General features: G+C 38.1%; 1 protein-coding gene across 4 annotated transcripts in view; it reads right to left on the bottom strand.

Annotated features, from left to right (window-relative positions):
* Positions 1 to 1,378: 1,378 nt before the first annotated feature.
* irag1 (inositol 1,4,5-triphosphate receptor associated 1) overlaps positions 1,379 to 11,353 on the bottom strand; it is a 29,421-nt gene continuing 19,446 nt past the window's right edge. For all 4 annotated transcript variants that reach the window (XM_086071016.1, XM_086071017.1, XM_086071018.1 and 1 more), the window contains 9 exons: positions 10,343 to 10,483; positions 9,666 to 9,797; positions 8,842 to 8,995; positions 8,643 to 8,692; positions 8,431 to 8,565; positions 7,086 to 7,150; positions 4,840 to 4,962; positions 4,371 to 4,502; positions 1,379 to 2,990 (listed from right to left, as the gene is read on the bottom strand). In XM_086071016.1, coding sequence (XP_085927142.1) covers positions 2,828 to 2,990; positions 4,371 to 4,502; positions 4,840 to 4,962; positions 7,086 to 7,150; positions 8,431 to 8,565; positions 8,643 to 8,692; positions 8,842 to 8,995; positions 9,666 to 9,797; positions 10,343 to 10,483 — 1,095 coding nt within the window. In that variant the 3' untranslated portion in view covers positions 1,379 to 2,827. The remainder of the gene's footprint in view (positions 2,991 to 4,370; positions 4,503 to 4,839; positions 4,963 to 7,085; positions 7,151 to 8,430; positions 8,566 to 8,642; positions 8,693 to 8,841; positions 8,996 to 9,665; positions 9,798 to 10,342; positions 10,484 to 11,353) is intronic.

Below are 11,353 nucleotides of genomic sequence, written 5' to 3'. Positions count from 1 at the left end.
TAAGACCGTTTCTCTTTCCTTGTTTGATTATTTTATCACTTTAGTTCTTGTTTCTATTTCCTATCACAGTAGTTAGAGTTTTGCTTATTTTAAGTTCCAAGTCGATTTTCCTAAATAGATTAGGAAATAAATGTGTACAAAATCAAAACCTGATTATGTACTGCGTGTGTGTTTTATCAATTTTTATTAACCAAACTCTAAGCTGAACAAAGAACTCACAAAATTGTTAAAGGGTACAACCTTCATTTTAATGACTAATTCAACGAGGTTCTCATCTGTTATCCTGAAAAAAAAAATCAAAAATAGATGTTGTGCTCCGCAGGCTTGCTCAAAATTAATTTAAATATTAAAATTGAATCTCCTTCAATTAATGAGTCAATTGATTATTAATTTAGTAATTAACAACTATTGATTTAATAATTAATGGAATACACACCCATCCGTCCATCATAGTACTAATAGCACAAAGATGTCAAGAAAGCTTAAAACATCATTACTTCAATCACGACTGCTGCAACAGTAAAGCCGTTAAAGAACACACACATGTAAACAGCTCAGGTGCAACACCACTCATCAATTCATGATGTGTATTAGTAAATGCAGTTTCGATGTTTCACTGGCTGCCCTGCAAGTATCCATTCAGTGTCGTTGACAATTGACATTTCACGTACGGTCCAAAGGATTTCCTCCCGTGGGAGCTTGCATAGTCATGAGCATGGCCGTGATCTCAGGATCCTGTCGTGATCTCGCTTCCACAAAAAACATTCCATGCATGTCACGGCAGCATGCGAAATGACGCAGACACACTCGTTACCACCATCATTTTCTATTCAGGTCTTTCAATATTTGTCAAACACTGTGGAAGTGAAGTACAAGTGAACACAACATTAGTTCCAAGCTCAGGACTAAATAAAGTGAAGCATTAAAAAACAAAGCTTTATTATTAGCAAATATTGAAGTTTGAAAAAAAAAAGTTCTACTTCCTTATGTTTGCATTAAAACAAAATAAACAAGGTTATAATAAACAAGCTCCTACTTTGGGCCAGCCATTACAAGTCTGCAACATTTTCACCCAAATGTGCTTATTCCATGATTTTCAAGTCAAGATTTACACTACAAATGACCTCTATGACCTCTCTCGTATAAGTTTCCCTCACAGTCCTCAGTTTTGTATTGTTTGTGGCATGAATTCATCAAGTGACCCTGCCATTTTGCAGAATGTTATCTGCCACATGACTTCATGGCCAAGCACAATAACATCCTGCAGCTCCAGCTGCTCGACTGCTTATTCTACGAACAATACACCGCGCGTGGATGTTTGAGCTGCAAGCGGCCTATTCACATCACAATCCCATTTTTCAATAAAAAAGGACAGTGATTGAATTGACAAACATTTATTTCAAGCTGAAGTGGCAGAGCAAATCTCTGCAGAGAGTTGATAGCACAAGTAGGCACACGTGTAGACACAATCAAAAATAAACATTGTGTAACATCTTTCCGTGCCCCGTCGACGCAATCCAAAATGGCACAAATGATTAATTGATTGCGAAACGTATTGCACTCTGGAAACTACAGTGGAACCTGCAAAGTCTAAAACAATCCCTTCCTGACTTCAGAGGAACACATCATCTAATTAAAACCACATAGCTTTGCCTTAGGAAAGTCCACTTAGCTTAATGCTAACACACAATGCTAAATGTCATAGACATGCTAAAGAATAGCATCAATAGTCGTGGTCTTATAGCCCTTTAAGGGATGGATATTTTAACACACACAATGCAGCAACACACTTACAACATAACAAAACTCACAGGCATGCATTCTTTATCCTCTGCAAAAAAACAATATTAGTAGGGCCCAACTGATTAATTGGCTTTTCAATTTAATCAGCCAATATTAGCTCTTTTAAAATCTGGCAATGGATCTTCTTACAACATAGATTAAATCACAAGACATATTGACATCCAAAACGGTCCCCCTCCCCAAAATAAACAAACAAACAATCCTTCCATTTTCCAAACCGCTTAACTGGTCGCCAGCCAATCGCAGGGCACACATAAACGAACAGCCATTCGCACCGACAATCACACCTACAGACAATTAGGAGTGGTCAATCAACCTACCGTGCATGCTTTTTGAATGTGGGAAGAAACCGGAGTTCCCGCATATAAAATAACGTGGCGGGTTGGATATGGCCCCCGGGTTTTGGGTTTGACACCGGTGACTTTGAGGTTCCACTGTATTTGAAAGTGTTTATATTTGAAATCTTTAAATGCACTTTTTATAAATAATAACCACAATACATATGTTCTATATTTTCTCTCTAAGTATCAGCTGGTAGTCAAGGTCCTTTACAAAAACAAACCAACAAAACAAAAACAAAAAACTATTGGACCTGAGACGTAAGTTATAATTCTACATGGTTGTAAATTATATTTATTTATTATGTTTATATTTGAAGTCTTCAAATGCACTTTATATAAATAATAACCACAATACATATGTTCTATATCTTCTCTCTAATTATCAGCTGGTAGTAAAGGTCCTTTAATTTTTTTTTTAATAATAATCAAATATTGGACCTGAGACATAATTTTACATGGTTGTAAATTATGTGCATGCTACAATTAATGGCAGCACTTTCATATTCACATGTACCACAATCATATTTGGTCCCTAAGTAGAAGTGAACAAGTAGTAACTGTAACAAACATGATACATACTGTAAGGCCTCTGAAACTTTTTCGTTAACGGCATTCAGCAGTGCTCCGCAATGGAGTAAATGAACTGAGACAGATTGGTGTCGGTGAATAAAGTGCTTGTGTTCTTATGTGTCGTCACGCTTGTTGTAGTAGCCAGAAAAGAATGTGAAAATGCTGATAACCAGACACATCACCAGAAAAACTATCAGCGCCATCCAGAGAAGCCGCTTGCTCCACGAAATCTTTGGGCAAATGCGGCTAACAAGAACCAGGATCTCCTCCATCCTCCTGTGGAGAAGAAAGACAACCATTAACCTGCATGAGCTTTAGGTGGCAGTAATGTGCATTAGAGGTTACCAGCTACCTTTGGAAAGCCGTTAAAGCATCCCCCCCACCCCCCATAACCTTAAGTTAATATCCAGCTTAACTCATTCACTCTCAGCCATTTTCACTGAAGCAAACCCCTTCGCTCCCAGCTGTTTTACTGTATTTTGACTGATTTTGCAAGATCCACAGAATATTCTGTTCTATTGCTATAAAAACAAACAAACCTACTAAAAGAAAGATTTGAGTCTCTTCTTTCATCAGGAAAAAAGTATATTTCTATCTGTTTCTATTTTGCAGCAATTCTAGCTTGTTGCAACATGGCCCTTGCTGATCTCTTATACTCTGCTGCCACCTGCTGGCCGTTTTTTGTACTACCATTGCTTTAAGCGACCTCTTCATGTCAGAAGCTGTATCAAAGCCTTCGTCGGTATGCTGTAGCATAAAAAAAAAATTCTAATGCATAAATACGTTTTTGGGACACTGGTAATAATTAAAATAGAACATATTTATAAGTTTTTGGGAGCAAATGAGTTAAGGTCCATGTATTAGTATTAGTAATAATGGTCTCTAATCTTACTATAATTATTATAATTTTTTTACACTGCTTCCTTCCACTTCTGTGTGACATTTCTGCACACCAGGAGTTTTGTGGTGGCCCTGATGAAAATCGGCAGATGTGCTTAAAACACTGTAAGGGAAAGTTTCTCAGGGTTATGGACTTAATTAAACAAAAATTATTAACAAAAAAAAAGAAGCAATTTCGTGCTCCGTGGCCCTAGCTGTGCTTGTGAAAGGTTGCCTAACAGTTCTGGACCTAAAAGTGTGAGTTTTTTTTGTTTGTACATGTTCAACAATTGGTTAAAAAAATTAATGAATTTAAAAAAAAATCCATTTTGCTGACAAATTGTTGGAAACATTTCTTTGGTGTGTTTGTGAAAGGTTTCCCAACAAGAGTTTAAGAAAAAAAAAAAAGAAAAAAAAAAAACTTCCTTCAATTCACTTCAGTTCAATGAAAACAAGTTCACTTAGAGCAGCAAGTAAACAACGTAAACAGCAAAAATTGTAAACAGAAGGTGATAAAAACAGAATTCAGTCATTAATTTCACATACAATTTAGACTAATACTTGGAATTAGTAAATTATTAAGAAGAAATCAAAATGCTAATTGCTAACATACTAAAAATGAAAAATACATTGAGTTGTGCAGCATCATGTTGATGGAGATTTACATGCCATTCCAATGTTGAAATTAACACGTGCCATGAGATTGTGTCAGAAATAAAATAGTAGTTTCACATTTACCACATGCAAATATCAAATATATTGTTTTGTGTGGCATACCGGCTTGCTTGGATTTTCTTTCCGCTTTCTTCATCCCGTATCTTTGATTCCAGCAACTTGTCTGCAGCTTTGTCCTCCTCTTCGGGCTTTTCTTCCTGAATTGCTTTGTTTTGCTTTAGTCCTTCTTGGTACCTTCAGTGAACATACACAGTCTCATTTATCAGAGAGTTCAAACAATGTTACAGACAAAATGCCTGTAGCGTTAATAGAGGTTTTATCATTTATACTGGTGACAGATGGACCCGGGAAGATATTTATATTATTTCCTATGTAGAAAAAAAGCGAATCAACATTCTGGAATGACTTGATTACACTGTATGTAAAATAAAAAAAAGAAAAGTTATTACATATGATATCTCTGCACACGTGAACGCAATGTGTAAAGTGTTGGTTTGTGATGAACCTTCATAACGGCTGTGGTGTGTTTATTTATCACAGAAGGTGCATGTGCATAGAGAGAAGGCCTCACCCTTTATTGTACGCCGTTTCCTCAATCTTTGCCTTGAGCTCTGCCCTGATTTCCGCTCTGATCTCTTCCAAGTTGACAGCGGGCTTGGCCGGCTCGCCTTCCTGCTCCGACGTGCTCTTTCCACTGCATTGTTTTGCATAGGAAAGCACAGTCAGGCCTCGGCTGCATCGCGGCAATCGTGAGAATTCATTATGACATAAACCTGATGAACTGCAATGCAAGCGGTCCAAAGACAAAACGGAGATAATACAAAGGGTCTGATTTACTAAGATTCCAAAAAGCGGGGACTAAATTGTGTGTTCGCTCTTTAAAGCTCAAGGTACAAAGGCCCGCTCCACCCCATAGAGTTGGTGACTTTTTGCAATGGGGACACTGTATCCACTTTTGAGGTTCACCTCATGATAATACTGTACTGTATTTTACTAAACAACAACAACGTGGTGTGATTGCAGATCAAATAAATATGAGCAATTGCATGTAAATGTCTCGTCGATACAATGTTAAATAGCTGAGGTCATATTTCAACATACAGTTGAAAAAGTACAGATAACATAACCTCAATGTACATAAACAACCTACAATCACGAATAACGTTTAATATTGAGGCACTCACGCACGCATTGTGAATCACGTTAGTTTGTGGAGGAAAACAAACGTGTTCCGTTCCCCTTCATCTGGCCAGTTGCGTGGGCATTATACATAGGTGGCCAAAACATGCCGAGTTAAAATTAAACTGGACTAGTAAACCAACTACCACAGGTTGCTGGAACTGCACACATGGGTTTTTGTTTTAATAGATGTACTGCTTTTAATATCGAAAAACGACAACATAATGGCAATTTTAATATCGCGATATTGCGGTTATCGTTGCATCCCTACTATATTGGTATGGCTGACTGGGTGTCACTTATGCTTCAAAACACTTTTTTTTTTTGGGTGTGAGCCTTATGTTTATTTTCCATACACAGCAAAATCAGTGGTCAGCAATCGTCCACTGGTGAAAAAATAGTTGCTGAACGCCTGTTAGATTAGATAGGTGACTTGAGCTAAGCCGTTGTGTCGCTGTGACCTGTCCTGGCTTGGCGTCTTCCTATCTATCTGCACTCTGGCACACTTATCCAGGTGAAACCATTGAGGACCATTAAGTCACACATTTTCATATGGGATAGGCTGAGCCAGTATAAAAGTAGAGACCATTTTGAATAGATTAGACCTTCTTCCGCATTCAGCAGAAAAGGCTCCACAACTGTGTACTCGATCTTTCTGGCATCCAGTAAATAGTTCAACTGAGAATATGCTTTCTCCTTGTTGTTATTGTTAGCATAGCGAGCATTCAAGATAAAAGAACCGATGAAAGTTCCAATCTGAACTTTACAACTCGTTTTTTTATGCACACTGAACGACAGTTCGGTTTTGGCAGCATCGCTCAGTGTGCAGTGGTCCTAACAGAGATGGAACAGATGCAAAAGTGAAACCGCCCTATTTCTTTAGCTTTAGGTAGTTCTGATTAGTTTCACAATGGAAAATTACAGAGTATTGCAAGTGCATAACAAAGTTTGAGGTCACTTAATATAAGCCAACTGTTCTGGGAAACTATGACACTCATTTCCTCAGTGCGCAGATGTAAGGGAATGCAGAAATGAAAGGAGTTTTGGCATGACTCCTTCTTGTGATTGTCTTCAAGTCATTCCTTAAAACATTCAGAAGTTCCACCTTGCCAAAATTAAAATTCAGGTATAATTCTGTCTACACATGCAGTAAACTCAGCTCCAATTTATTTAGGGAGCATTTCTGAAACAACCATAGCCGCATACAAAATGCTGTACATGCACCTGACACATTAATTAAAAACGCAAAATTAGTCACCAAGTTACAAGTAAATCAGGCCTATAGATTGAAAAATGGCAGCAGCCGGCTGTTTTCTATTGCTCTTCTCTGTCTTTGGCACAACACGCAAGCTTGCACCGTGACCAGGATACGACTGGAGCACTGAGTCTGGACTTGGTCAAAATCTCGTGTTTAGATTATGAGCCTGGAGAGCAACTTCAGTGACATTTAATGATATTATTCCATTCATTTCCACATTTCTCAAGCCTTGCCGCACTCGAACACATCCTCTAGGTCACACGAACAACATAAAATGCTTTTTCAGCATTTTTGGCCCATTGTTTGGAAGACTGACTGGTGACCTCAGGAATCAACTAATGTGCACGTCCATGCTGTGTGTGTGTGTTAGCAAAACCTACCACTCTGTTGTTGCCTGTTGTGTCGACTCTGGTGAGGAGTTTCCTTTCACGTCACTCGCTTCACTCTGCCAGGATAGGAGTGGTCATGAAATTATTAAAACATCCTGTAATCTAACTTTGACACACTTTCACATTTCTTGACGGCCAATGTAGATTTTGGTTCATCAAAATAAATGACAAAGGGAGGACCCACAAAGGGTAATAATATACACTGAAATAAATAAATTAATAACAGCGTTGTTTTGATTTCATGCCTTTACAGTGAGTGTGTGTCCGTCTAATTTGGTCTAACTGCTGAATTTGAAAATGGGGCATTGTGATCTGCCCCAAGTTAACATGGGATTAACATTAACAAAGTAGCTGTGTAGCATAAATGCCCAAGTCCTTTTAACTTACTGTCACAATGTCAATAAAAAACACCATCATGCTTGCTAAAAATTGTTTTTGTGATTTATTTTGCTTTCCAAAAACATTCAAAAATGACTTGCACAATAATGCTAGGAAGCTAATGAGTTTTTTTTCCTTTTTTTTTTATAGACTCTATTCTGTCGAATATGTTGCTGCACCTTGCAAGCTAAAGTGCTATTTCGGATTTGAATCAATAGATTATTTGTAATTATTGATTGAAAAATATATAATGTTGATCTTAATTGTAGTAGTATCACAAATTTGAGCTTCAGCAGCTTTAGATAAAGAAAAAAACTCAACAAACTCAGAACACTCAAGAAAAAAGGATCCAGAAAATGAATTTGTTATCGAGAGCAGATTTTTATTCATAATGTAAAAACAACAATATAGAATGGTGATTAAAAAAAATTCCTGACTTGCGTTTTAAAAGCACATACAGTAAATTTGTTTGTTTGTTTGTTGCTGAAATGTACGGAGTTCCACACATGACATGACAATTTTTCATTTCTAAATTGCAGTATATAACGTGCCCAAAATGCAACCTGTGGCCATGAATAAGATGTAGTATACTATCATTAATTAACATATGCATAAGCAACTATTTTGTGCGGTCATTATACTTTGTGGCTTCAAATGTTTATTTTGTGTACACATTATACCGACAGTGATTTGTGGCCACAATTTGAATGCTTTTTTTTATCATGTCTGAGGCTTGTAGAAATTTTGGTATGGTTATTTTTTGGTGCCAGCTGTTTCATGATCTCACTGGTACACACGTTGGAAACCCCTCATTATTATACGTACAAGTCAAGCTGATCATTTTTTGAACAAACTAACAAACACAAAAGGGAATGTCGTGTGTTACGGCCTTGTTTGCGAAACAATAGTGGTATGAAAAGAATTCCGTTTGGTTGAGATCAGGAAAGGAACGACTCACCAAGGCAGGAAGCGCTGCTCCAGGAGTGGAAGCTGTTGGCGCGTTGGGGGCGACAGTGGGTGGCGTCTGACCCGGGATGTTCAGAAGGTTAAACTTGGGCACCACCGCAACACTCACCCTGCGTCTGGGCAGCGCCTTAAGCGATAGATGACATCACTTTGTTAAGGTTATGTCCAAAAAGTTTGAGGATATTGTATGGGACTGTTGCCCACCTTTCCGAGAGTGAGTGACATGGATCTCGAAGCCCGAGAAACTCCATCATCTTGATGAAGAAACATCCAGTGTTACATTTGGAAACACTTTTAATATTGTACTGGATTTTAGAATTGCAATGGAAGAAAATGTCTGCATTAAAATAACATGGGCTATCAAGTTAACAGATTTAGCTTGCTCTGTGTTCCTCTGCCTTACCTCCAGTTTCTACAGAGCCTCCATAGCAGCGATTGGAGTTCTGGTTGGCCAGCTTTTTAAACTCCGTCAGCTCAGCGTGGTCTTTCTCATATGTCCTTTTGAGGTTTTCAACATATTGCATCATGACCTCGGTAGCCTTGCTCATGCGTTTTTCCTGTGGCCAAAATAGGACAAATTTTCAGAGGAAATGTTAATTTATGATATGAAAACTACCTGCTTGAGCACAGTAACATAACATCTATAACCATTGAGGTTTTGTTACAGTAGACGACACCCAGACTTGCTTCTAGCTGACCTCGGTATATTTAGAGGGAAAATAAACTACTTGGAACATCAAGGATGATCAACTTCCCACATTGAGATTCCCATGAATAATTGTGCAGCTGTACAAAATCACAGGAAATAAATTCACTTTGAGTTTTATGCTCATAAATAGCAACAGCAAATGTTAGCTTTGGCCGCACTAATGTCTGCCCATGTCATATTAAATTAAATCCTTCATCATCAAACATACCAAAACCATGCCAAAAAGCACATTTCTAAGTCTAAGAGACAGACACTTCATTAGGTACACCTGTGGAAGATACCAATACTTGTATATGCCTTTATAAAGTTAATATACTTAATTGAACAATAATATTGAGAATGCAATTTGCCGTCATGCACAACTATATACTGTGTCATTTAAACTGAGCTTTTTGTTGTTGTTGTAAAGGACACTTTTTTTAGATAAATATTTTGTAATGTTTCATATTGGATCATGTAGGTGTACCTAATATTTCGACCAGTGAGTGTAGAGTCAACAAAGGTGAATGTGACAGTACCTGTCGAACTGCTCCAACTATCTCGGATCTGCTTGAGAGGCGAGTGGCCAGCCGATGCACCACTGCCAGCGTGTCTATAAGGCGCTGGTAGGCTTCACGCTGCTCCAGGTTCTGCCACTGTGGGGAGGTCATCTGAAAGTAAAAGGAAAAAAAAGTTTTCTTCTTTTAGGAAAACTGTAGTACAAATGTGGCAAATGTACTCAATTAGAACTACAAATATGGGTTTAAATACTGTACTGTACTGATCCAACTCTTGTACTTCAGGAAAAGTAAACAAAAATGTACAGATTTTGAAATGTACTTAAGCCAGTCTTTCTTTGACAAATTATATTATTTATACTTGCGGTGGAGAGATGGGGGCGCAAAATATTTTCTTGCTACCTGGGGGGCGGCAAAACTAAAAATAATTGGGAAACAACGACTTAAGTGCAAATCTAAAAATAATTATTTTGTCAATTTTATTATTATTTCCAATACCCCTATTATTAACATGTCATATTTTGGGGGGTTATATATCGATTTTTAAATGTAGAGAGTAAAAGTAAAATAATAAAATTAAATAAATGTATTTGTACACTGTACACCACTGACAATAGGATACTTAACCTGACAGGATAAATGTTTACGGTGGAAATATGTTGAGGAAACACCATGTTTTTTTTTATTGAATGACTAACCTTCAGTGCGCCTTTGAATTCTTCGAGTTCTTTCTGTGTATCTTCCTCAGTCAGGTTCCTCTCCCTCTCTGCCTGTTTGAGGCGGGTCTCCAGGGTGTAGTTGTCATTACGAAAGGCCAATGACAGCTGGACAAATGCATTCTGAGGGGAGGAAGTGACAGCAATTGAACTCAGAGTGCCACATTATGTTTCACATAAAGCACTGATGAGGTGGAAACAAAGGAAGTCGCCCATTGTAAAGGGCATGTAGAGTGTTGTTGTTTAGTGTGTGCATTAAATGTTAATGTTAACATGTATGGCTGTCAAGCGGCCCGAGGGACTCGCTGTGATTCTGACTTTTCACCTTGTGCTGTGAAACCATCAAAGCCAGGCTGCACATTTTCCAACACACTATAGTCATGTTTGGGAGGAAACATATGACCTCCGACTGTTCTGATGCACAAACAGCCCAGCGGGACCAACCAGACGGGCCGCTGCCCGAGCCAGACAACGTCACTCATGCTTTGCATCTTCGCCACAGGAAATCACCCCAAGTCTCTTTTGGGTGATTGTGGCCACATAATCACTTTCCTGTTGACAAAAAATGCCGCCACATCCAAGCAGCTGTGTTTGTGACTGCTATGGCAACAAAACAGGGTTTTGTAAGTTCTGAAATGCATCTGGCAAAAGCACAGCGAAAAAAAAGTCACCTTTTTATGGCCAAATATAGACTCATGTTTACTGTACATGTAACTATTATTTAAATGCGTTAATGTAGTAATAATGGACTATTGGAACTTTTATAAGAAAATATATTGTAAAAAAAAGTAATCAGTGTGTAATTTCAGGTTTGGAAAGAAATGAGGTCATCAGCATTTGACAGCTAACTTTTGCAGTTTTCGTTTCGCAAAAATTCTCACCTGTCAAGATGTTTTTCAGTCCCAGACTGCAGTTTATAACTGCTCAAACACATAGGATTTACACTCTCTATGTTCAAAGGTGTTCAAGCGGAAGATTAACCGGAAGTCGGTC

The sequence above is a fragment of the Leptonotus elevatus genome, chromosome 3, assembly GCF_054856555.1.
Source record: "Leptonotus elevatus isolate MCC_2025b chromosome 3, RoL_Lele_1.0, whole genome shotgun sequence".
Classification (NCBI taxonomy): Eukaryota; Metazoa; Chordata; class Actinopteri; order Syngnathiformes; family Syngnathidae; genus Leptonotus; species Leptonotus elevatus.
Note: the sequence above shows the minus strand (reverse complement) of the source record. Positions and strands in the feature narration are given on the sequence as shown.